The sequence below is a fragment of the Phycomyces blakesleeanus genome, assembly GCF_001638985.1.
Source record: "Phycomyces blakesleeanus NRRL 1555(-) unplaced genomic scaffold PHYBLscaffold_47, whole genome shotgun sequence".
Taxonomy (NCBI): Eukaryota; Fungi; Mucoromycota; class Mucoromycetes; order Mucorales; family Phycomycetaceae; genus Phycomyces; species Phycomyces blakesleeanus.
The window spans coordinates 43012-67628 of NW_017265174.1; the positions used below are offsets into that span (position 1 = coordinate 43012).

The 24617-nt window shown below is 33.2% G+C and overlaps 8 protein-coding genes across 8 annotated transcripts; 5 read left to right on the forward strand and 3 right to left on the reverse strand.

The window, feature by feature from the left end:
- Positions 1-596: 596 nt before the first annotated feature.
- Positions 597-1505, reverse strand: PHYBLDRAFT_160856 (hypothetical protein). The gene is made up of 3 exons (XM_018434273.1): positions 1303-1505; positions 1131-1234; positions 597-1046 (listed from the first exon to the last, which is right to left on the reverse strand). Exons 1-3 carry the CDS (start codon positions 1422-1424, stop codon positions 862-864), a joined length of 411 nt encoding a protein of 136 aa, XP_018283281.1. The 5' UTR covers positions 1425-1505; the 3' UTR covers positions 597-861.
- Positions 1506-1670: 165 nt separating this feature from the next.
- Positions 1671-3316, reverse strand: PHYBLDRAFT_176293 (hypothetical protein; the record flags this gene model as incomplete). The annotated part of the gene is made up of 4 exons (XM_018437725.1): positions 1671-1838; positions 1946-1987; positions 2083-2194; positions 3288-3316. The coding sequence occupies 4 exons, from the start codon at positions 3314-3316 to the stop codon at positions 1671-1673; spliced, it is 351 nt and encodes a 116-aa protein (XP_018283282.1).
- A 440-nt stretch (positions 3317-3756) lies between these two features.
- Positions 3757-9856, forward strand: PHYBLDRAFT_153629 (hypothetical protein; the record flags this gene model as incomplete). Its single annotated transcript, XM_018433208.1, has 29 exons — positions 3757-3946; positions 4019-4047; positions 4138-4189; positions 4266-4304; positions 4411-4735; positions 4851-4909; positions 5011-5046; positions 5154-5196; positions 5264-5403; positions 5511-5591; positions 5681-5737; positions 5817-5953; positions 6068-6147; positions 6219-6457; positions 6545-6652; positions 6714-6744; positions 6831-6912; positions 7004-7038; positions 7156-7224; positions 7304-7377; positions 7451-7542; positions 7657-7705; positions 7790-7908; positions 8004-8092; positions 8169-8252; positions 8315-8337; positions 8400-8440; positions 8535-8541; positions 8622-9856. 29 exons carry the CDS (start codon positions 3757-3759, stop codon positions 9854-9856), a joined length of 3645 nt encoding a protein of 1214 aa, XP_018283283.1.
- A 623-nt stretch (positions 9857-10479) lies between these two features.
- Positions 10480-12315, forward strand: PHYBLDRAFT_153630 (hypothetical protein; the record flags this gene model as incomplete). The annotated part of the gene is made up of 1 exon (XM_018433209.1): positions 10480-12315. The coding sequence occupies one exon, from the start codon at positions 10480-10482 to the stop codon at positions 12313-12315; it is 1836 nt and encodes a 611-aa protein (XP_018283284.1).
- Positions 12316-16018: 3703 nt separating this feature from the next.
- Positions 16019-16481, forward strand: QCR10 (ubiquinol-cytochrome c reductase core subunit 10 QCR10). Its single transcript, XM_018440034.1, has 2 exons — positions 16019-16105; positions 16265-16481. The coding sequence occupies exons 1-2, from the start codon at positions 16038-16040 to the stop codon at positions 16416-16418; spliced, it is 222 nt and encodes a 73-aa protein (XP_018283285.1). The 5' UTR covers positions 16019-16037; the 3' UTR covers positions 16419-16481.
- Positions 16482-16807: 326 nt separating this feature from the next.
- Positions 16808-17050, reverse strand: PHYBLDRAFT_153632 (hypothetical protein; the record flags this gene model as incomplete). The annotated part of the gene is made up of 2 exons (XM_018433210.1): positions 16808-16816; positions 16892-17050. 2 exons carry the CDS (start codon positions 17048-17050, stop codon positions 16808-16810), a joined length of 168 nt encoding a protein of 55 aa, XP_018283286.1.
- Positions 17051-18194: 1144 nt separating this feature from the next.
- On the forward strand, positions 18195-19971 carry PHYBLDRAFT_72576 (glycoside hydrolase family 16 protein; the record flags this gene model as incomplete). Its single annotated transcript, XM_018442676.1, has 9 exons — positions 18195-18423; positions 18447-18517; positions 18540-18834; positions 18969-19139; positions 19245-19263; positions 19387-19491; positions 19544-19648; positions 19750-19822; positions 19891-19971. 9 exons carry the CDS (start codon positions 18195-18197, stop codon positions 19969-19971), a joined length of 1149 nt encoding a protein of 382 aa, XP_018283287.1.
- Positions 19972-21997: 2026 nt separating this feature from the next.
- Positions 21998-24292, forward strand: PHYBLDRAFT_87352 (hypothetical protein; the record flags this gene model as incomplete). Its single annotated transcript, XM_018443660.1, has 4 exons — positions 21998-22155; positions 22249-22612; positions 22722-22857; positions 23112-24292. Coding segments are annotated over 4 exons (1839 nt in total), but the record flags the coding sequence as incomplete, so codon positions are not given.
- Positions 24293-24617: the final 325 nt, after the last annotated feature.

Sequence of the window (24617 nt, forward strand, 5' to 3'; positions counted from 1 at the left end):
AATCTCGGGCGCATTACTTTTATATATATATATATTGTTGTTGTTGTTGGGAATCTATGAAAATCGTTCTTACATTGGTAGAATACAGAACAATTATATAAAGTTTCCTACACTTTGAGAAAAGAAAAAAGAAAAAAGTAGTCCTGATCTTCAAGTCACAAAGACCGTCCCCATAGCTTTCTTAATGTAATATATATATATAAAAAATGAACCTTTGATGGACAGCTGCACTTTCTTTGAGTGTATGTGTGTTACACTAACAAGAAAATGAGAATGGTTTTGTTGAGTATAATGCTTGTTTGAATAACATGAGTCCAAAATTCTTATAAGCAAATACTTCTTTTTTGTTTTTGTTTTGGGTATAGGTTGCTGTTATAGCACTTTGACACTGATTAAAGTATTGAATCTGTTTCACTGTGAAATTAATGCTGATATGATATCAATAAAAAAGTGTATTTTGCATTTGGAATTTTCAAATGTACCAGTATCACTTTTTAGTTTCAAAGACAATGAGATATATGAAGAAGCTGTAATCAACAGGCCAAATGTTCTAATCCTATATTCAAAATTATTCTTGCTTTTGTATGCTATTTATTAAAGCCAAAATATAAAAAAAAGGCACTGTAACTTATTGAAAGAACAATAACATGTGTGTGTGTGTTAAGCACTGCTTTTCTTTAAGGGTTCATTATAAACGAGTCCTGAAAACAAAAAAGAAAGAAATATAGTACATATTCACATTTATGCAACTTGCTTGTGTACAGTGTGTAGCAAGAAAAAAAAAGCAGAAAGCCTGAATTGTTTAAAGCCTTGGATTTTTTTTTTTTGGTTGTTGTGCTTTATCTTTCTTTTTCTTTTGCTTTATCCACCATTGACAGATTTAATGAACTTCAAAAGAGACTGATCAAATCGATCACATCGAATTGGCATTTCCGGGGTATGGAAGGGATTCTTCATCACAAAATCACTGTACAGATCATAAATCTTTTTCATATAGGGTTCTACAGAAACCTGCTGTGGGTCAGTGAACAGCAAGAATTTGCTCCCTATAAACTTCGGTTAGAATCCATATACTATTACTTATTTGTTTGAAAATAGTTTAGTTTTCAAAGTATAATAGAGTACGTTACCTGTGAGTGTCTGGAAGCAAAACAATCTGAATGTGTCGGCCTCTAACATCTCAATTCCGGTAGAGCCATAGAGAGGCGAGATTTTTGACGTAATGGCATGTACACTAAAGATGATGAGAGAAAAAAAATAAAGTAATGAGAATCAATAGAGTTTTACAATACACACTCTTACCCGTGAAATGTGCCTGCAAGAACAAGATATTCATTACTCGATAGCTTCTCGAGCTGATCTCCAAAGTCTTTTTGATAAACCAGACCACCGGCCTTGTTGATGATGTAGAGCGAGAGAATCATATGATAAGATCGCGTATTTCGTTTTTTTTTTTTAAAAAAAGAAGTTACCGAGTAAAGGGAGGGTTTCTCAAGAGAAGCAGGAGAGGAAAGTTAGTTTCCTATTTTGGATGAGATTTATTATCACATTTGGGGCTCACCTGAAAGTACTCACGGAATGAGACTACGTAGTGAAAAATCGCCATCAACAGCAGAATAATCTTCCATTTTTAGAAGTATATTTCTCACAAAAAAAAAAGGACAATGCGTTTAACGCCTGAAACAACATCCCTGCCAGAGAGTAGTTATAAAAGTTTTTTGATCTTCAAATATAAAAAGTATGCTTTGGTTACTATCAGCACTGCCTGCGAGAATGATATTCATTCTTTTGCCCTGTGTAATTTCTCGCTCTTTTTCATGCTCTATAAACTGGTATCTCTTTTATTCAAAGTGTTGTAAAATATTGCACCATTGATAAAGATCTTATTTTTTTAAATAGTAGAATGTTTGTGTTTTATTCACTACACCTTTATACAGTATTCTACCTTAGGGGTACCGTATTTGCTATAACACCGAATCATGATTATCTACACAATAATTATATATATATGTATGTAGGACACTTTGGGCTACGTTCAAATGAAAAAACATTTTGTGCTATTGATATCAGTTTTTTTTTTACTACGCAGTAAAGCTCCGTGACCATGTTATGTAGTGCCTGATATTCTCCCGTTTCTGGATGAGTTTTCTCTGTATTCTGGCAAACACCATAAGTAAAAGCTAGCTTATCAAAGCTAGCAACATATATATGTTATAAAATAACAATAAGTTGTTAATTTGCCAGGTTTATTAACAAGAAAAAACCAGTTTTGTTTTGTAGTCTGTTTCTTATTCAATTGTGATATGTATATCATGTTTTACAAGGGATTTAGAATTCATCACTACATTCAAAAAAAAATGGGATAAGTTGTTAATTTCTTTATCTTTTTTCTTTCTTTCTTTTTTTTTATTTGCTGGGGACAATAATACTAAATGTAGTAAATTATTAGGATAATTGAATACTTGGATGACCAAATGGTTAAACAGACATCAATTTCAATTTTTTTTTGTTATTTAATTTAATGGGCTAGTTTGGCAAAAAAATACACTCAAAATATTTATTAGAGGTTATTTTATTATCACTAGCCATAATAAATAAAAACATAGTAAAGACCATATTATTACATTTTTTTCTTATTAGATTATTAACTAGCCCTCTACATTATATATAAGACAAAAAAAATTAAGTTGATATAGTTATTTATTTTTTATTTTTATTTTTTTTTTTTAAAAAAAAAACATATATACTCATATATCAAAGTGCAATATTATATGTGAAATCCAACTATTTAATTTTCATTTGCCGACCTTTTTTTTGCTACTTTTGCTACTTTATTTGTAGCATTTAAAAAATGGACAGTTTAGTACGTTTTTTTTCTAAAGTACGCTTTTATTTCCGAAGTGATAAAATTTTATTTTTTTGATTATACGACATTAGGAGAGACAATATATTGGAACACCGCCGCATTTTTTTTTGTGGAGGGATTTTTCTAGCCTCACAAAATTGCTACGCTCCTAGGTGTTTTTGAGCACTAAAAAATTCTTAAAACAGCTGAGATCCAAAAATGCCCTACAATCTACAAAAAAGACTGGGCATTTGAATAGAGATGGTATTTGAATTTAATTAATTAATTAATTATTATTTTATTTTATTTTTGCTTTATTGTAAATTTTCTATTAGTTTTTGAAAGCTCCTTATTATCAACTAACTAGTAATTAACCCTCTTATTTTAATCATAATTCCATTTTAATATTAAACCGCATAGTAATAATAATAATATAAAGTACTTCAAGTAAAACACCATGGCATTTTCCATTTATTATTTTTTCTTTTATCTTTTGTGGTTTATCTAGGGTTGTTTTTATTGTTTATTTCATTTACTAGTATATCTTTATCTAAGGAAGTTCTGTATGCTTGGCTTAGATATCTACCATCGGTAGTAGACAGAATGGTGTATTTAAAAAAAAAAAGATAAAATAGAACTACTATCTATTTATTGTCAATGACAAGTAACTGGATAACAAATGTCAAGACAAAAAAAAAGTTGAAAAGAATTAAAGACAGGAAGTCTCTGCACGTGATATTTACTGAAACTTAGTGACAGAAAACAACCTAGTTTATACATATAATTTTTTTTTCTATTGGCTTATTTTTACATATATACATATCTTCACATACGTATATACATATATATACCTTTAATTTAAAATACATACACGTACATATTACTCTCTTATTATTATATATATATTATTAATGGTGTCAAGAAATAAAAAGTTGCCAAACTCATTCGAGATGTGGAAGAAAGAAAAGGAGCGTCAAACCGAATTGACGTTTGAACTAGCAAATCGAAATGAGATTGATCTTGCTCAAATTATACGCAAACAAGCAGAGAAAAAAATCTATACAATGGCTGGAGTAAAGATCGAGTTTCCTTTTCGAGCATGTAAGTAGTAATGGTTGTTTTTTTTTTCATTGTTGGATCGATTGAATTGATCGATTATGACATCTTTTGTAGACAAATCTCAGATCCAGATGATGTCCATGGTATAATGACGCTTTAAATATTAATTTAACTCTCTCTTTTTTTTTGTAATAACATTCACATCTTTAAAATATTTATTGAAAAAAAACAAGATTGTCAAAGCCTTGAAAAACCGTGAGAATGCATTACTAGAGAGTCCAACTGGTATGTATTGCTCATACTTAACATATGTATGAATAATTAGGATATAATTTTTTTGTATATCAAAAATTACTTTTAGGATCTGGAAAATCGTTGGCAATTTTGTGTGCTGCATTGGGTAAGGAAAAGAAGTGTGGATCTGTCATCAATAGAATACAGTACAATAAAATAAATTGGATTGGTATTACTATTTTGCTAAATATCGGGAAATACCAAAACTACAGCATGGTTAGACTATGAAAAGAAGAAAGAAAATGACATTCAAGCAGAGAAACAGAAAAAGGCAACAGAAATTGCAAAAAAAGTCTGGGAAGATACATTGATGGAAGCTACCAATGTGCCAATTAGCTACGTAGAAATTAATAGAGAAGAGACGGATGATGATTTTCAGCCGGCAAATATTAGAAGAAAAATAGGAGGAGGTGGATCTTTGCCAATATTAAATCCAGTTGTTAATACGAACGACACTACAACCGCAGTAAATATGAGTGAATCGGTACCAAATACAACTGCACCAAAATTGCCCAAAATTTATGTTGGAAGTCGCACGTATGTATATAGCTTATCGAGTATCCAATGCCAGTATAAAATCCAATTAAATCATAGTAAATAAATAAATAAATAAAATTCTAAATGTATGTGAATTTACACATGCAACACATAGGCACAAACAGCTTGCTCAACTCATTGGCGAGTTAAAGGGAAATACGTTTTATCGACCAAGTAATCCACAATTCTTTTTCTTTTTTGTTGTTGTCTTTTCTTTTTGGGTGCATATAATCACAAGAGAATTGTAGAATTTAATTATATTGATTTTCCTTTAGAGATGTCCATCTTGGGTAGTCGTGACCAGATGTGTAGTAAGGATTGTCTATATATCAACGACAGCAACAACAATCTTTAATTTGTTTCTACTGTTATTGTTGCTATCATTATTTTATTATCTGGTTAATCTCAATGAACACAGTCGATAAAAAGGTGTCCAAATCAGCAACAAAGGCAGATGACTGGTAAAATGCCAAATGATTTATGCTGTATATGATGTATGTATGTATTCATATGTGGTGATATTAATAGTGGTACCCTGCTGGATGCACGGCACTGTATTCCAGGTCTTCAAGCTGGAAAATTGATTTCAAATCCAAACATCCAAAGAGGAGGAAGCATGGAGATCTGGGATATAGAAGACATTGTTCGTCTAGGTTCCCAAACAAGATGTAAGTTTAATAAAGAAAGTCTTTTATATTTTTGCTTTTGCGATAATATTAATATGATGTCGAAATTTGGATCGTTTTATTATTATTATTAAAATAATAATATCTAGGTTGTCCTTATTATGCGACACGGGGTATGGCTGATTTTGCAGAAATCGTATTTTGCCCTTACAACTACCTTATTGATCCCAGTAAGAATTTCTCTAGCTAACTTATAAAAAGAGGGGATATCAAGACTGCGAGTGTATGATCTAATATAATTTTTGGCATACCAATTTAGTTATTCGAAAGGTTATGCGTATTGACCTAAAGGACGCTATTGTCATTCTCGATGAAGGTAATAACAATACAAAAAAAAGTATATAACTATTAGTAATATCATTCACAATTTGATTTTGAATGTTTTGGTCCAATAGCACACAATATAGAAGACTCTTCACGCTCTGCTGGATCGTTTGAAGTGACAGAGGTTGATTTGGGCATGCTTCAGACTGAGCTTAATCAAGTCATTCGCAATAAACAGCTTCCAGAGGAACACAATTTACTTCTTTATGTAAGTTGTTCTTTTTACATTAATATACCTTCCTTTTTTCTTAAAAAAAAAGCAAGCAAGCAAACAAACAAACAAGTTGTGCTTTTTTATATATAATAACCTGGGTCATTTTAGTTTACCGAGAGCTTATTAGAATGGATCAAAGATCCCTCTAATATGTTTACTATCAAGGAATTTGAACAACACGTTCATCTGTAAGTGTAAATCTACTCATACTACACTAATTATTAAGTAACATATATATATATTTAATTCGTTCTGGTAGTTGGTCTGGCAAAGAAATCATTGCAAAGCTAAAGGACATTGGAATCACCAAGAATACATTCGAGGCTTCACTTACTCCGGCTTACACTGCAATTGCTGCTCTTGCTGAGTCAGTCAGACGTGAAAGAGAGCGCGATGCCAATATCGAATCAAAGAAAGAATTAACTGAGAATGAGGATGGTACTCCAAAGGTTCATAATAGAAAATGTCTTAGTAATTACGCACTTCGACTGATTGAAGGTAACCAAAATAATGATAATAATAACGAAAGCCTATACTTATAAAATCAATCCCCTCATACACATGCACGTATACATAAAAAAAAAGGAATTTTTATGGTTTTGGGATTCATGTACGAAAGCAATACCAATTATGAAGATGACTACAGAATGGTACTGATCAAAAAGGTGAATCGTACTGGAGACTCTTCAACAAGTAAGTTTATTTAAATAAATTGGATGCTAAAAATCAAACTAAAAACTAAAAACTAAAAAAGGCTCTGAATGGGTTTTCAAACTTGGATTTTGGTAATTAAAGAATAAAAGCAAACTTGCTCCTATGTATTGGAGAATCGAGAAAGAAAAGGCAAACTTTAATATGTATGTATAATCAGGTGTCTCAATCCTGGTGTTATTTTCAATCAGCTCTCAACCCTTACTCACTCGATTGTTTTAACAAGTGGAACACTTTCACCGGTAAGATGTAGTCTCCTTGTAGAGTGCTCTCTATAAGTACTTGACACTAATGAGCTATTATAAATATGTGTGTATGTATGTTTTTTTTTAGTTGAACATATTTGCTTCAGAATTGAATTCACCATTGTAAGTAGGAATATATATATATATATATATATATATATATATATATATATTGGTATTGGATCCACTCAAATCACTAAACTGTTTTTATTTTCAAATGTATATATGTGTGTTTAATAGTCCAATTCGACTTGAAGCAAACCATGTTATTGAAGAATCCCAGGTGTGGGTACGGGTTATACCAACTGGGTAAGCTTTCTACTATATAGATCTATACCTCTGCTTTTAATTTGTTGATTAATAATAATAATAATATGTTTTCTGGTAGACCTAATAATTGTCTTCTTAAAGGAGTATATACTCAGATGGAGAGCTTTAACTACCAAGATGATGTTGGAGAAGGTAAAAAATTCTGGAGTTTTCTTTTATACAAACTAAATTGTAATGACTTATTTTGTTGGTTTTCTGTACAAAGCATTATGTGGGATTGCAGAAACTGTGCCTTTTGGTGTATTGTGCTTTGTGCCTTCCTACAGCACATTGAATAAACTAAAAAATCGCTGGACGGTAAGTTTCTCTAATGGCTTTTTACAAAACAACAACAAGAATAATACAAGAAGAATAAGAAGAAAAGGTCCATGTTGTCTCATACTTATACTCATTGGATTCTAATTAATGTAGGCGACTGGAATCCTAAAAAGGCTCGAGAAAAGAAAAAGGATTTTTTATGGTAAGCTTTTATGTGTGTTTGTAGTTTATTGATACACATCTTTCTAACACTAATATTTTACTTTAAATGTCTATCTTGTAACAGAACCTTCTGGACAGGCAAAAGCAACTTTTGAAAAAACCTTAAAGGATTATTATGGATACATCAAATCTATTGAAGAAAAAGGTCCTAATAAAGGAAAAGATGGTGCCATATACTTTGCGGTAAGATATATACAGTTACTGTTTATTTCTTTTCATTAGGTTAATGAATATCGGAAAATAATGCATTTAACCTTGTAAATTTTAATTTATTGTAGGTTTTCCGTGGTAAAGTGAGTGAAGGCATTGATTTTAAAGACAACAATTGTCGAGCTGTTGTCACAATAGGAATTCCATATCCAAACATGTGAGTGAATAACATATATAAGTCATATGAGTTGATGCTGATAATATTCAATACTTTTTTTTTAAAAAAAAAAAAGTAAAGATATTCAAGTAAATCTCAAAAAAGCATACAATGACTTGAAGTGGAAACCTGGAGTCGATTCCTTCAAGGGATCACAGTGGTGAGTGAAAAGCTTTTGGTTTTGGTTTTTGTTTTTATTGATTTTGCTCTTGTGAATTACAGGTATTCAGCACAGGCTTACAGAGGTGAGGCATATATTTGTGTGCATAACTCTTGATGCTAATAAGCTAAATAAATAAATTAATAGCCATCAATCAGGCCCTAGGTCGATGTATTCGCCACCAAAAGGTAAACTAGGACCAGATACATGTATTGGCACCATATTAAAATATATAAATCCCTGGATTTCTTTGTTGTATAATAATCACCATTGGTTTTTCAGGATTGGGGTAACTATTCTGGTTTTTGTATTTAACCATAATTACAAGATCATAAGGTGTGTCTAATATTAATTTTTGTGCTATTTTAGGTGCTATTATTCTACTAGAAGAACGTTTTCGAGAAGAAGAGCATCAAGCTGGACTTTCAAAATGGGTTGCTAAATCTTGTAAAGTAGAAACATATGGATTCGAGGCAGCAATGAACAGTCTCAGCGAATTCATGATTAACCGAATTGAGATTGACAAGGCTCTTTCTTCAAAAGAAACAAAAGAACAAGAATTGACATCATCATCAACGGTTGATACTGTAGTTACAAAAGAACTTTCATTACCGCCACCAACAACCAAAATAACAAAGGATGAAACAGAAAATCATCCTGTAGACCATCGAGAACCAAAATCTGGCGAGCATAAAAACGATCCTATTTTGATTCAAGAAGCCCAACCTATTTTAGACTCTGGATTTGATCAAAACAATCCAATAGTTGTAGATAGCAGTATTACTACTACAGAAAACACTTTGAATGAAGACATATCTGTCAAAAATCTTGGCAATCTTAATAGTTTGGCCCTGACAGATAAACCACTTGCCAAGATCACAATCCCGACCAAAAGGCTGCGAAATAACGTGCAAAAAAATACATCCAACCCACAAGATACATACTTAATTGAAACAGAAACGGCTGAAACCACACCTACCCTTGCCGCCAAAACTACTGCCACTACTACTATAACTAAAACTAATGAACTGACCACAGACATCAGGATACAAGAACAAGAACAAAATTTGCCTAATTGCGCAGATCAATCTAAACCTGAGTCCAGTCCTACTTCTACCTCAGAACATAAACTCCAACCAGCTGTACTCGATTGTACGCCACTGGTCAGAGCTCCACAACAAAAGACCGGCATTGTTGCGTGTAGATGGCATGGAGAACACCTGTTTTCTGACATGAAAAAGGAATTTCTGGTTCAAAAGACATCGACTGATCTCGACTATTTTCTTGAATTAGAATTAGACTTGTCGGTTAAAAACAGGGCTCGGAAAAAGAGCTGCAAAGTACTACAAGTCTGCTATCCAACTTCTTGGACAATGGAACAAATTCAGATTGCGGTCTTTAACCCATCGGCTCCTGTCATTATGGAGGAAAATGAAGCCGACGGACTTGTGTACAGAGTTTTTGGAGCCAGGTGCTGTAAAAACTCAATTGGGGCATTGATATACGATACAACCTCTACTTTATCAAGTAACCGTAGACTTGTTGGAAACTTATTTATCTTACACGACACTGTACAAATATTAGATCCTGAACAATTACTATAACCTTTTGTCTAGACTGTATGTATATAAATTATAGACGATTACTAAAATACAATTTAAAAATTTAAAATATATATTTGTATTATATTGATACATTTAACATTTCTTTGTGTGTCTGTGTATGGGGGCTAGTGGGTATAATTATGAGGTTCAAAGTCAAGCCTTTCATGTTAGTCACTATATAAATTTGTAAAGTGCTACGTTTTAGTGTGTAGCTTACAGTCTCAAGCAATAGATGTACACCAGTCAATTCAAAGGAGTTCCTTTTTAATAAAATCGGCAAAATAGTTTTCTATGTATTCAAAATGAAACACTTTGTTATCAAAAGCTCTATTTAGTATCTTTCCAGAGAGTGTAATATTGTCCAATAGGAATAAGGCTGCTTTCAAACCAATTCGCATCTAGGTTCTTTTTTTTTGAAGTCAAAAACAATGTGCAACAATTAATTGCTTTCGGAAGACAAGTCCCGACTTTCAAATAAAGAATAAGGTTTGGTGACCAATACTCGGGTTCTACAAGTCACACTAAAATCTCATCGTTTCATGTCAAACAATCAATTAGATATCAATTGGTTTGATTGATGGATATTTAATGATACATCTTTCTCTCGTTATCTCTATGCTACAATGGCAACAAAATTACCACCCAATATTCTCACATATCTGGCAACACACGTCGATAAAAAAGACAGACTTAACTGTGCTATAGTCTGCAAGCAGTGGACAGAGCCATTTTTAAACGCTTATTGGGCTCAAGTTTACTTTAGCGGATATATGCTGGACAAACTATGCGACAAATTCGATCTTAAAGAAGTCTATCAATGGAATGCACATCGAACGTGGGCTTTGAATATCAGATTGTTTGCAAATGACTTGAAATATATTCCAGTATTGCAGCAAACATATTCCAGAATAAAGTATCTTAAATACTCAATATATGACGAAGACATATTCGCTGTAAAAATTGATTGGAGTCTTTGGAAAACATTATCACACCTGGAACTAGATTTTCAGAAAGTAGAGCTCACTATAGATGAATTTCTCGAACAATTGTCACCGTTGACTTGCCTTGTTCACCTCACGATTTGCCAATATATTGATAATATAAACAGACCCGATACTTCCCTTACCGATATGGAATCAATTCACAGCTACTTTCCACACCTACAATATATCAATATAAATACTTTATTTAAACCAATATCCGAAAAAGAGATCGAAACGATAAGAAACGTCGAACCAGCACACACTGTTACCAAGATTGTTTTATATTTTCCGTATATTGATCCATCGTGGATATTTTACTTTGCACACAAGTATCCCAATCTAGTCACCTGCAATTTAAGGTCACGTGAGCGTAAACCAAGATTCTATCTACCACCTTATGACCAGAAGAAATATCAGATTCAACCTCAATTACTGTTATCCAGCAAACAATTCTTTCCTTGTCTACAAACAGCAAACATAATAGTCCACGACAACAATTACTGGTTATTTTATTTATTTTATGACACTCTTCAACGCTGTAACGTAAAGATCAAGCATGCTACAATTAAGTTTAATGAGAATATGTCAAAGGAAAATGGTTTAAACTCGTGGATCAAATATCTTTCTGAATCAGTGATTAGCTTGAACATCTATTCCAGCTGTTGCAACCAGTCTATACCTGTAGAAACAAACCCAGTTGTACTTTACAAAAATTTAACTGTATTGAAGATATTAGTTTGTCCTCGTGTTGACATGGAGATTATTTTGAATTATTGCCCAGTCTTGCGATCATTATATATTACTGATTCAATGATTCATTCTCCCGAATATCCGCTGTCCATGCACGCACCACACCCGTTACAAAGACTGGAAATTGAAATGGCAAAAACCAGTGTGTCTGTTTTTAAATACATATCTTTCCGTTGTAGACAGCTGAAATATATGAAATTAAAAAATATTTTCTATAAGCCTTCTGACATGAATGAAACGGGGCAAATACTTGTGGATATGTCCTTTTCACAACTAAAAGTGTTAAAAACAAGCGAATCCGAAATTGATGATCCTGAAGATATTTATGGTATTATTTCTCCTTTTTTTCTACATATTGTCATTGAACAAATTGGGAATGTTGGTACTGATCAAGTACAAGCACCTCGATCAAACTGGTACCATCTGTGCGTCGACAAAACAAACAGAAAGAGCAGATTGTTGGCATGGGAACTTGGAAGACGTGACATTGAATTTTGCCAGCGATACCTTAAAGACTTTAAACGAAGAAAAGGAAGGGAAAAGAAACGAAAGGACATGAAGAGATCTGAATATAATTATAAACTTAAAAGATTTTGGAAAAGAGATCTTCAACACGGTGTCTTGATATTTCGATTGAAATCTGTTGAAACCTATTTTCTTTACGAAAAAGATGATAGAAACTTTTTCCTCTATCTAGAACCGGAATCAGAACCGGAATCAGAATGATCTTTGATTTGTACAATAATTCAATAAATAATATGCTTGTAATAAAGTATATAGTTTATAAAGGTAACAATATATCCATGAAGTACTAGTCAGACTTTCTTTTGACTTATTGTCCTATGTGAAAGTACATGCACTCTGATTAAAGTGTCCTCGATAGTATTTAATCAATAGGGCACAATACTCAAATTACATTTTATTATGAGACTTGGAAATCCACTTTATACTCTCCAATTAAAAAACACAAATTCATATTTTTTGGTTTTGGTTTTGATCAATCGATGAATTAGTAAAGATTATGAGTGGTCGTTGGATACCTTGAAATACGTATATATATTTAGGCGAGTGAGTGCTACTTGTTTGGGGTTTGGCTTATGAGGTATAGCTGTCCAATTGAATGACAAAAAATGAATACATATAGTAAAGAAGAGCCGTTTAACTACTTTAAGCTATGCCTATAGTTATAACGTTACTATACAAAACAAAAACTTTCAAAAGAAATGCAAACAGAGCAAGTAGTTAATTACTATGTCTGTTCTTGATTCCAATGGTAATCCCTTATTTTTTTTTTGGCTTTCCTGCTTTGTCTTTTATTCTTATTCTTATATTTTTCTGGACTTTATGTAATTTTAGTGAGCTAGGTTTGTAGGTAAAGTTAGCATAGCATAGCATAACATAAACATGTCATACTATATTATATATCCTACTGCATATTAAACGCAGCAACTTTTTTTTGGGGTTGTATCATAATTGAGACCTCGCCTTGTCTATTAAGTCTACATTTACATTTACATTTACATTCACTTTGTACATAGCTTTAATATATACATTTTATAGAAGATGGTTTATCTGGAGTGAGTACATTGAACTAAAGGCGTCAACTATGTAAAAGGTTATTTATAAATATAGATTATTGACCATAGGAGTTGGGCGGTTACTTTGAAGTACTGGGTATTCAGATATATGTACTTGATCTTGGCATAAATCCAACTCATGTACATTGTCTAAGCCCTAAACTGATTTTGTTTGTTGTTTTTTTTAGTATCCTGCATAATGAAAAAAAAATAGAGCAAAAGTTAACATGTCATACACATGTAATAATACTATTCAAAATGACTAAAGCAATCACAGAATACACATACATACATTTGTGGGTGTGTCTATCTTTATCTACGTCAATGTAACCAACCAATTGTCTATATATCTATCTCTCTCTCTCTCAGTCTTGTTTCCCCTAAGTACAAATTTGTAGCTTAAACGGTAAGAATAAAAGAAAAACCAAGGACAGATCTACAATGTGCTTTGGGATGTAAGATACAAAGATCTCTTGTACTGAAAGTTAAAGGTAAATCTTACAAAAATAAATCAAAGAATAAAATTACAATTTTTTTTTGTTTTTGCTTGTGCTTATAAGGATCACTTTGTATATCCTAATGTACACCCGTATGTCCGTACGCCTATACGCCTCTTGATCTGTACGCCTTTGCTTTTTTTATATATTTATTTACTAGACTGTAAACTTGGTTGTATATGTAAAGGCCTTTAAACTATTTGGTAGCATTATTATTATATATTGACCTCACTCCTTTAGAATTCCCTTTTTTTTTAATTTTTTTCTCTTGGATTAAAGGAGGTTTATATAGACCTATAACTCCACACATATACACATAATGCTATTATTATTACTTTTACATATTCCTTGAAATGCTTGGTCTAAAGTAATGATACATAATCTTTCCTTATGGCGTGGTACATTAGAGGGAGGATTTTTTTAAGGTCCAAGGGCTTGATACTTCTTATATATAAATAATTAAATTCGATACAATTGAATGAAAATAAAATATCAAAATGTACTTGAATCCAGTGAATGGGATTTTGGTACTTTATTTATTTCAAGTATTCTATTGAGGGTTTCGAAACGACGATCTGGAACTAGAGTGTCTATAGAATCCATTGACAAATCGAGACAAACAATGAATAAATAGATTATAGATATAAAATATAATAGCAAGTATCTAGACATTATTTGGCAAGGATTTCTTTCTTTTTTTTTTGTGTGTCTGTAGATCAGGGCACAAAGAATTAGAAGCACTTTTATGTAAAGAAAGAAAAAAAAAAGAATGATACTAAAATATACTTTCTTTATCATTATGAACCTTTTTGTCAAGCTTAATCTTGGTATGTATTTTTTTTTATATTCAATGGCGTTTTATTAAAAAAAATATAACAAGCTTTAGTTCAGAATTCCCACTCAATCTTGGTATTAATAGAACTATGAATGAATATGTGGATTCTATTATTAATATCATTCATAGTTGAATAATAAAGAAAGAGCAATATAAAGCACCAACAGAAGAAGACAAAGAAGAAGAATTTCATTTAAACTAGTAGTAATAGATTGACTATAAGGGTTTCCTTTTATTAGATTAGATTAGATCGTGTCATATTATATTATATTATGTTTAATGCCTTAATACATGGACAAAGAGAGATAAAGAGGTATGATTACAAATGAGTTCATTATGTTCAATGGCGGGTTAAATTTTCTTGTTCTGTTGGTTTTGATTGTGTAAAAGAAAAAGAATGGGTACCCCCCCTTCTTTTTTTGAATAATGAATAAAGTCCATTTCTTGCCTTTCCACATCTACATATGCAGATACACGCACACGCACATACACATACACTTACACCTACAAACCTATACGTGTGTACATGCATTTATTCACATATACATACATAAATGCATACGTACATAGTTACATAGTTACATAGTTACATAGTTACATAGTTACCTAAGTTTATGCATAATTTATATATATATATAAATAGTGTTTAAAAGTGTGTTTGTGTATATTGCTAGGATACCATTTATTTTTATTTTTAAAATTAAATGTTTATGATACGGAAATAGTTCATGTTTCAAAATCTATTAGTATTAAAGGTTATTAATAATAATTTTATACAATATATATATATATATAAAAAAGAAAGAAAGAAAGTATAATCGACGTCACTTTATTTCATTATATTTATTTTTATTTTTAAAAATACTTTGGCGGGGGTGTGTGTTGAGACCCATATATTTTGATTTATTTATTTATTTTTATTTATTTTTATTTATTTTTATTTATCTGTGTAATGAAAATCCAGGGCTTTATTTTATTTTATTTTTTATCAGGTTTTTTTTTGGGGGGTGACAGGAAGCAAGCAAAGAAGGGAGGGGGATAGTTAGGGTAATGTCGATTAGGACAAAGATTTTCAAAGATTTGCAAAAGATGCACAAAAAAAAATGTACAAAAATAAAGTAAAATTGACCAAGTTTTTTATAAGCCAAGATCAAATCAACCTAATCCACCACCACCATCATGAATGAAAAAAAAAAAGAAAGAAAAAAGTATAATAAAGAAGCAATACAAACAAGTACGCACAAACATATACACACCAAAACTATCTTTAAATATTAATCAATTTTATTGTTTCAATTAATTCTTTACATACATAAGAAAACTATATCTTCCTGCTACTGTTTTTTTTTTTAATTCTATCAACTAATTGATTGATCAATAAAATTTGAACTTTTTTTTTTTTTCTTTCTTTCTTTTGACCGTGTCTTACCCCGCTCACCTAAAAAAAAAAAAAAAATTCCCCTCTCCCCCTTTTCTTTTTTTTTCTCATTACCTTTCCGTACATTAATCAACCCAAAACAAAAAAAAAAAACTTAAAAAATGCCTGCCTCTAGAATCATCTCCAACCTCCACTTTGGTATCATTACCCCCGAGAAGCTTGTCCAAGTGTAAGATTTTATAGATGTACCCAATGTTCAAATTATATACATTACATGCATTACACGCATTGTACAAATTATACAAATTATACAAATTATACAAATTATACATATATTGGGATGACTATTGATTAAAGACTGAATGATATCATTGTTTATTACCAATAGCTTCCCCAACCTTGCCACCTGGGGTGTTGCTGCCGGTTCCGCCGTCTGCTTGTTGGGTGCCGACGTTCCTATTGTCAGAAGGGATATCTTGAGCAAGGTCCCTATTGCCGGTGCTTACTTTGCCCTTCCCGCCGAGGACAAGGAAGAAAACTAAACTAAACTAAATCAAATGTTATTATAATAAAGAAGCATCCAATTCCTTTCTGTCTTTTTGGGTATTAAATGTAGTGTAACGTAGTGAGTGTTATTTGTATCGTTTCTTGAGATATAAACGATTGTGATTATGATTGTGAATTATTAATTAAAGATCCATAATAATACATATTTCATTATTATTATTATTAATAAGATCAAGTTTCTTTGTATTTGCATAATTGTATTTTATTGTACTATATTGAAAGAGGGGAATATGGTCTTTTCTTTCAAGATAATAATAATAATAATAATATGATATATAGAATTGCCACCATCAAATGCAAATGAATAACACAGACGACTTGCATGTGCACACATCTATATACACACAGTATACAGTCTATTGGTTCAGTAAAACTAAAAATAATAATGATAATCTAATATGATCAATGTATCTCATTATTTATTATCATGATCGGATTAAAGACGTACAAGGGCCCAATAACAAGGCCAGAAAGAAAGATAGGCAGGAGGATGAGTAGGAGTAGGAGTAGGAGCAGGAATAAAAATACGAATACGAATACGAATACGAAAAGTGAGGGATGAGGGGATAGTGAGAAAGAACAAAAAGTCTGTGAGGCAGGAGTGCATTTAAGAAATACCAAAATGTCTAGTTACTCGTAACATCTTGGCTATATTGTTTTTGTATGTCAAATACAAAGAATGAATTGAATTCAAATGAATTGAATGTGCAGTATATTACATATCAATTCAAACAATATTTTATCAGCTAAATTGAATATCTATACATTCATTTATTGAACTTGTTTCAAAAAGTGGCAAATGAATGAATGAATGAACCAAATATTGAGTAACAAAATTAGATGGTCAGAAATAAAGAAAAAGAAAAAAGGTTCAAATGCACAAAGGAAGCAAAGGGGGTAAATAAAGATTAGTAAGTAAAAAAGAAAGGAAGAAATAAAGAAAGGGACAAATCCTCCGCCCCTTCTGTTTGATATGTCGGGGGAGTAGGTAAGCAAGCAAGTGAGCAAGTCTGACAATGTGCCATGTTTGATTGTATTTTCAGGAGATCATTTTTTTTGAATATCTAATAGCTCTGTTGAATGTATAGCAAAATCATAACCTTGTATTTATGGGGGAACTATCCTTGTTTTATATATTGAAATATGTATTTGAATATCTGAATATTTGAAACCTGGTTTCCTTCTCTGCGTGTGTTAAAAGTCAACCAGCCAAAGTGGATCAAATTGTGCGCGGTCAATGCACAATCAACTCCTTCTGTATTAGACTTTCTTTGACTCTTACCTCTCAACTTTCTTTTTATTTATTTTCATTATTTTTATGCTACACTACACTAAACTACGCTAAACTACACTACACTACACTACACTACACTACACTACATTGCATACATTCATTCATTCATTCACTTATTCATTATTTCTATTTCTTTCTCTCTCTCTCTTTGGTCTCCTTGACCAAACCCCTTCTATCCACCCCCTTTTATACATTTTTTTTTAATTTTATATGACATATATATAATAATAATAATAATAATAATAATAATAATAATAACAATCTTGTCAATTCAATTCAATTCATTGCCCTTCTTTATTCCATAGTCTTTTTTTTTTCTTAGCCAAAAAAGAAACGCTAATCAACAGAGCAACAATAATAAATAATAAATAATAAAAAAAATAAAGAATATATAACTAGACATTACAATTTTATATTTATAATATTACCCTTATCATCCTTATCATCATTATACACAATGGTCCTCGTTCGCTCAACTATATTTGCCTTGGTTACTCTTCAATTGCTCAACTCTATCAACTGTGCCCCTGTTAACCAGTCCACATCCGGCACCACAACTCAATCAAACTCCATAAGCACCATCAAGGCTATTGGAACCTCTACAACAACAGCAACCACCAGTCCCTTGACATCTTCCAAAACTACCACCACCCTATCATCCTCCACTTCCAAGACCACTTCAAAGACCACTTCCAAGACCACTTCAAAGACCACTTCCAAGTCTACCTCCAAGTCTACCTCCAAGTCTACCTCCAAGGCTACCTCCAAGTCTACTTCCAAGTCAACCAAAACAACTGCCAAGACTACTGCCAAGAGTTCTCCCACCGAAAAACCAGACGCAGCCACAGACAAAAAGACCAATGCAGATGATGGTAAGAACACGGCCGACACTAGTGGAACAACCGGTGTAGCCTCCCGTGTGTCTGTCAGCACTTCCAAGACAGCCTGCTCCAACAAAAAGGTCGATTTCACAAAGAACCTAGGCGGGTGGAAAGAAGAATACGGCTCGACTAATCTCTATGAAATCACCAGCCAAGGTCTACGCATGAAATTGTTGGCACCCAATGAATATATTCCCAAGATTGATAATTCAACAGGTCAGTTTAGTTCATTTAGTTCTTGTTATACATATACATATCTGTACATACATATATCCTTGTATGCCTCTATCTGTGTCTGTGTTAATGCTTCTTATCCATTGATTCTCGTATACTAATTTTTTTTTGTATAGGTCTTCCATACAATCTTTATGAGGGAACTGGTCCTACATTTAACCCTCCAAACTACATGCAGTACGGCAAGTTCACAGCTACCATCAAGGCTGCACCTGAAGGTGGCGCTGTTACTGCAATCATTCTCATTGCCGACAATGGCGACGAGATTGACTATGAGCTGATAGGAGGTACATATATACATATATATATTTCTCCCTTTTGAAGAAGTTATATCTTGATATCTTTACTAATCTAAATTCAAATCCATATCCGTGTTTCGCTTCCTACTGTAGCTGACGACCAGCACGCACAGTAAGTATCTTTATATAAATCAACAAATCTACTTTTTCTTTCTTTCTTTATATATATATATATATTGAATCAATAGGAGCAAATAGATATAAATTGGGCGTTCTAACTTTTATTATTATATAGAACCAATTACTTTTGGGGACAGCAGCCTGTCGTAGGTGTCAATGGCGGTATTCATGATGTATCTGGTAGCATCTATAGCCAATTCCATACCTATACGATTAACTGGTAAGATATAGACATAATATCTATTGGTTTATTAATGTTTGGTTACTTGTAGGACTCCTGAGAAAATTGATTGGATCATCGATGGTGAAAAGGTTCGAACAAAGAACATGAAGGATACATGCAGTGGAGGTGTCTGCAAATACCCAACTCATCCTGCGTAAGTTTAATAATTCCTTGCATCCTCAACATAACAGAATAAGTAGGCAGAATATACTAATAATAATAATAATAATAATAATTTATTTATTATCTATACAGTCGTGTCCAGATTGGCCTTTGGGATGGCAGTAGAGAGTCTGGTACAGCCGAATGGGCGCATGGACCTATCAATGTAAGTTGAACCATAAAATAATAATAATAATAATAATAATAATAATAATAATAATAATTCTTATTTAGTGGAGCAAGACAAAGGTTATTTCCTCCTACATAAAGGAGTTGACTGTCGAATGTAATCCCGAGTATAATACCATCAGCTAAAAAAGAAAAAAGAAAGAAAAAGAGTCTAGAAGAGAGATGGGGGAGTCAGACCCTCTTATCATTATATTTTTATTATTATTACTTTTATTCATTTATTCATTTATTCATCATATCAACCAAGCCTATTCATCTACTTTTCCTGGTTATCTGATTACCCTACCTACATTTCTCTTTGTTTCAATTCAATTCAATTCAATTCAATTCAATGATTTCATACACATCTTTCGACCTCTCTTTCTTCTTATACGAAAGAAAGCGAAATCTTCATCTTAAAGAAGATATACTATATTATTGTTATCATTATTATTAGAGTTTAAAGATATCTGACAGTTTCCTTACAATTTTTCACTTTATTTCTTTAAAATATATATATATATATATATATATATAATTTCATTTTTGTTGGTATTAAATAAACAATTTTCTTTTCTTTTCTTTATATATTTATTTAATATTTCATAAAGATTAATTAGAGGAGAAAATTATATGAGAAAATGTGTATTTATTGATTCATTTTAAAGGAGAGTTACATTATATATATATATATATATATATATATATTTAATTATTATTTTGACCCACACAAAGATTAAAGAGAGCAATCGGTTGCCTAGAAACCATTGTCTTTCTTTTTTGGTTCGTTAATTTTGTCCCCTTGCCCTACAATCTGTAAAATTATAAGAAATAGAGAGGGAGATTTCTTATTTGTTTATCGTGCACGTAGATTCTAAACAGTAACAATAGTGTACATAACTATTGATATTGATATTAATTTCCGTAATGTACACCTTTATTACATTTTGTGAAATGTAATCTATAATCTGCACAAAGCTTTAGGTATTCATCTTGTTGCTTATCCCAATAGACAGACAACCAAACGAAACCTTAGCCCCATAATCATATACATTGTGTAGTGTAGTGTAGTGTAGTGTAGTGTACCTTCTAACCTCAGCTTTGTATATCCAAGAGCCAGCTGCATAAGGATTTGACGTTTATTAAAATACTTGTCTTTACAATTTCTAAATATTTATACTGTGCCCTTTAATGATTTACTGAAATTACAAGTACTACACTAAATATATGAATCTTTTTTCTACCATTCTTTTTCTTCATTTTTTTTTGTTTTTTTTTGGGAGTTTTATCAACTACAGAAATGATATCATTGTAATATTCACAAAAGATTATATGTTTTTTGTTCAAAGAAAAAAAATATAAAAAATGAAAATAAAAAACTCGATTGAGTACCCCCCTCTCCCTTACTCATATATATATATATATATTTCAAAAAATAAAATAAAAAATTCTGTTGTCATTTTAGGCTTAGTCTAACCAACAAACAAACCATTTCTCTTTCTTTCTTTTATTTATTTATTTATTTATATATAAAAGTCTTAGACTGTCTTTTTATTTTTATATATATAAAATAAAATAAAATAAAATAAAAACAAACAAAAAAAAATAATAATCCCAGGTTGGTTATTTGCTGCGGTATCAAAAAATAAAACATAGGCACACAACAGGATGCCTCTTCGTCATATTATTCCAAATATGGAAACTCCAAAAAAATTAAAAAAAAAAAAAAAAAAAGAAAGAAATATTGACCTCGTACATCCTCTTTACTCGCTCTTTATTTTATATTATTTTATATTATATTATATATAAATTAAAAAAGAAAAAAAAAAGTATAAAGAAATATATATATATATAATTTATTTAATTTTTTTTTTGGTTTTTTATATATTTTATTGAAAGATGAGCAATGGAAATTATAATGCTGCAAATCTAGATCGTCAATTCGGTAAGTCTATCATTAAATATCATTTACTATTACTATTACTAATCATAATCATCATCATCTTGATCAACTTCATCAACTTTATCATCATCATCATCATCATCATCTTCATCATCTGTTTATGATTTATTGAATGTATATACATACTCCTTTTCATGTCCATACCTCTTAGCTGGAATGTCGGTCAACAACAACGGCCATCAGCAATCGCGCGGTGGTAATGAATCCTATGGCGGTGGTGGACCCCCTCGTTCTAGATACGTACCCCCTCACTCAAGAGACCAGGACCCCATCCGTCAATCTGGTCAATCCAGCGGCGCTAATGAAGGCTGGTCTGCCTGGAATGGCAACGATCGTGGTCCCAGTGGACCCCCTCGTTCAGAAGGAGGGTAAGTAAATACAAAAAAAAAGTGAAAAAGAAAAAAAAAAGAAAAAGAAAAACCAATGGTTGTAACATCTTTTTTTTTTTGTGAATAAAGAAGTTGGAACTCTTCTCGTTCAGACTATAGCCGTGGTGGTGGAGGCGGTGGTGGTTACAACAACTCTAACCAAAACGGACGTCCTCCATTTGTTGAACGTGGTTCTTACGGCGGTGGTGGTGGTGGTGGTTATGGAGGTAACCGTGGTCGCCGTAATGACGAACCTAGCTATACTCGCCGTGACGACACCCGTGGTTACTGGAGAGACGGTGTCCATCATCTGGGCAGCAAGAACCCCCGCACCGAACGTGAGTTGTTTGGTGTACTTGAAGACGTCGATCGCCAGCACACCGGTATCAACTTTGAAAAGTATGATGACATTCCTGTTGAAGCCAGTGGAACAAACTGCCCTGAGCCTGTGAACAAGGTAAGAAAAGATAATATTTTTCTATATAGAATCAATTTATTTATTTATTTAATTAAGTAATTAATTAATTAAAATATGGTGTGTATTAATAATAATAACAAATTTGTAGTTTACTAGCCCTCCTCTTGATGCCCACTTGCTGAGCAATATCGAAATGGCTCGTTACACTTCCCCAACTCCTGTCCAAAAGTACTCTGTTCCTATCGTTGGAGCTGGAAGAGATTTGATGGCCTGTGCCCAGACTGGTAAATTACAATACCTTTTATATATATATATTTTAAAGGGGAGAAAAAAAAAGGGGGGATAACAGACAGACAGACAGACAGACAAAAAAAAAAAAAGAGGGAGAGACCAAAAAAAAGAAAATAGTTAGTGAGAGGAAGCGGACTTGTCTTTCTATAAAGATACATAATAGTGTGATATAAAGAATGATGATGATGATATTGTGGGATGCTTTATTTATGTATTAATTATTTTGAACAAAAAATAATAATAATAGGTTCCGGAAAGACAGGTGGTTTCCTCTTCCCTGTATTGTCCGAGCTGTTCTCCAAGGGTCCTCTTGGTCCTCCTGCCGAAGACCCCAATGCCGGCTACCGTTCACGCAAGGCCTACCCTTCAGTGCTCATCCTGGCCCCGACCCGTGAGCTGGTTTCGCAGATCTACGAAGAGGCCAAGAAATTCGCCTACCGCAGTTGGGTCCACCCCTGTGTTGTCTATGGTGGTGCAGATATCGGCGGCCAGCTGCGTCAGATTGAGCGTGGCTGCGATCTGCTGGTTGCCACACCCGGCCGCCTTGTCGATCTCATCGAGCGCGCCCGCATTTCGCTGTCCCAGATCCGCTACCTTGTTCTGGACGAGGCTGACCGTATGTTGGATATGGGTTTCGAACCCCAGATCCGACGCATTGTCGAGAAGGAAGACATGCCTGGTGTCCAGAGCCGAGTGACTCTCATGTTCTCTGCAACGTTCCCCAGAGACATCCAGTACCTGGCCCGCGATTTCCTCAAGGACTACATTTTCTTGTCCGTTGGTCGTGTTGGCTCGACCTCGGAGAACATCACCCAAAAGGTGATCTATGTCGAGGACGAAGAGAAGCGATCCGCACTGCTCGATATCCTGCACTCCACCGATGTCTCGGGCCTGACACTGATCTTTGTCGAGACCAAGCGCATGGCCGACACTCTGTCCGATTTCCTGCTGACCAACCGATTCCCAGCCACCGCGATTCACGGTGACCGCACCCAGCGCGAGCGCGAGCGTGCACTGGACTCCTTCCGCACAGGTCGCACCCCAATCATGGTCGCCACTGCTGTTGCTGCCCGTGGTCTGGATATCGCCAATGTCTCTCACGTCATTTCGTATGACCTGCCAACCGACATTGACGACTATGTGCATCGTATTGGTCGTACTGGTCGTGCTGGTAACACTGGTCTGGCCACCGCATTCTTCAACCGCGGAAACAAGAACATCGTCAACGATCTGGTGGATATTCTCAAGGAAGCCAACCAGGAAATCCCTCCCTTCCTAGAGTCAATCTCTAGAGAGTCGAGATCCTATGGAGGCGGACGTGGTGGCGGACGTGGCGGACGTGGAGGTGGACGTGGAGGTAGCTTCGGTGGACGTGATTTCCGCAAGTATGATGGACCCTCACGTTCCGGAGGAGGTGGAGGTTATGGAAATGAGTAAGTCGATTGTATTTTTTTTGTTTTGTTTTGTGTTTGGTTTATTGATATATCCTGGTTTGATAGTTCTTATGGAGGTGGACAAGGTGGTGGACAAGGCGGTGGAAATTCTGGAAGCAGACCATCGTATCCTTCTAGAGATGTTCCTCTCCAGTACCAGACCAAGACTAGCTGGTTCTAAGCAACCGAGAAGAAACAAGCATGAAAGAAATGAATGAATGAAACGAAAGAAACGAAAGAAACGAATGAATGAATCAACACAGAGAAGAGAGAAGAAGAATATGATGATGATGATGACAACGACGACGACGACGACGATA

Excerpts from the sequence above, each read along its gene's own strand:
- PHYBLDRAFT_160856 (XM_018434273.1), bottom strand. The coding sequence starts at position 1,424 with ATGATTCTCTCGCTCTACATCATCAACAAGGCCGGTGGTCTGGTTTAT. Across the intron at positions 1,235-1,302 it reads CTTGCAGGCACATTTCACGG|TGTACATGCCATTACGTCAA; the intron begins GTAAGAGTGTGT and ends CATCATCTTTAG. Across the intron at positions 1,047-1,130 it reads TTGCTTCCAGACACTCACAG|GGAGCAAATTCTTGCTGTTC; the intron begins GTAACGTACTCT and ends CGAAGTTTATAG.
- QCR10 (XM_018440034.1), top strand. The coding sequence starts at position 16,038 with ATGCCTGCCTCTAGAATCATCTCCAACCTCCACTTTGGTATCATTACC. Across the intron at positions 16,106-16,264 it reads CCCGAGAAGCTTGTCCAAGT|CTTCCCCAACCTTGCCACCT; the intron begins GTAAGATTTTAT and ends TATTACCAATAG.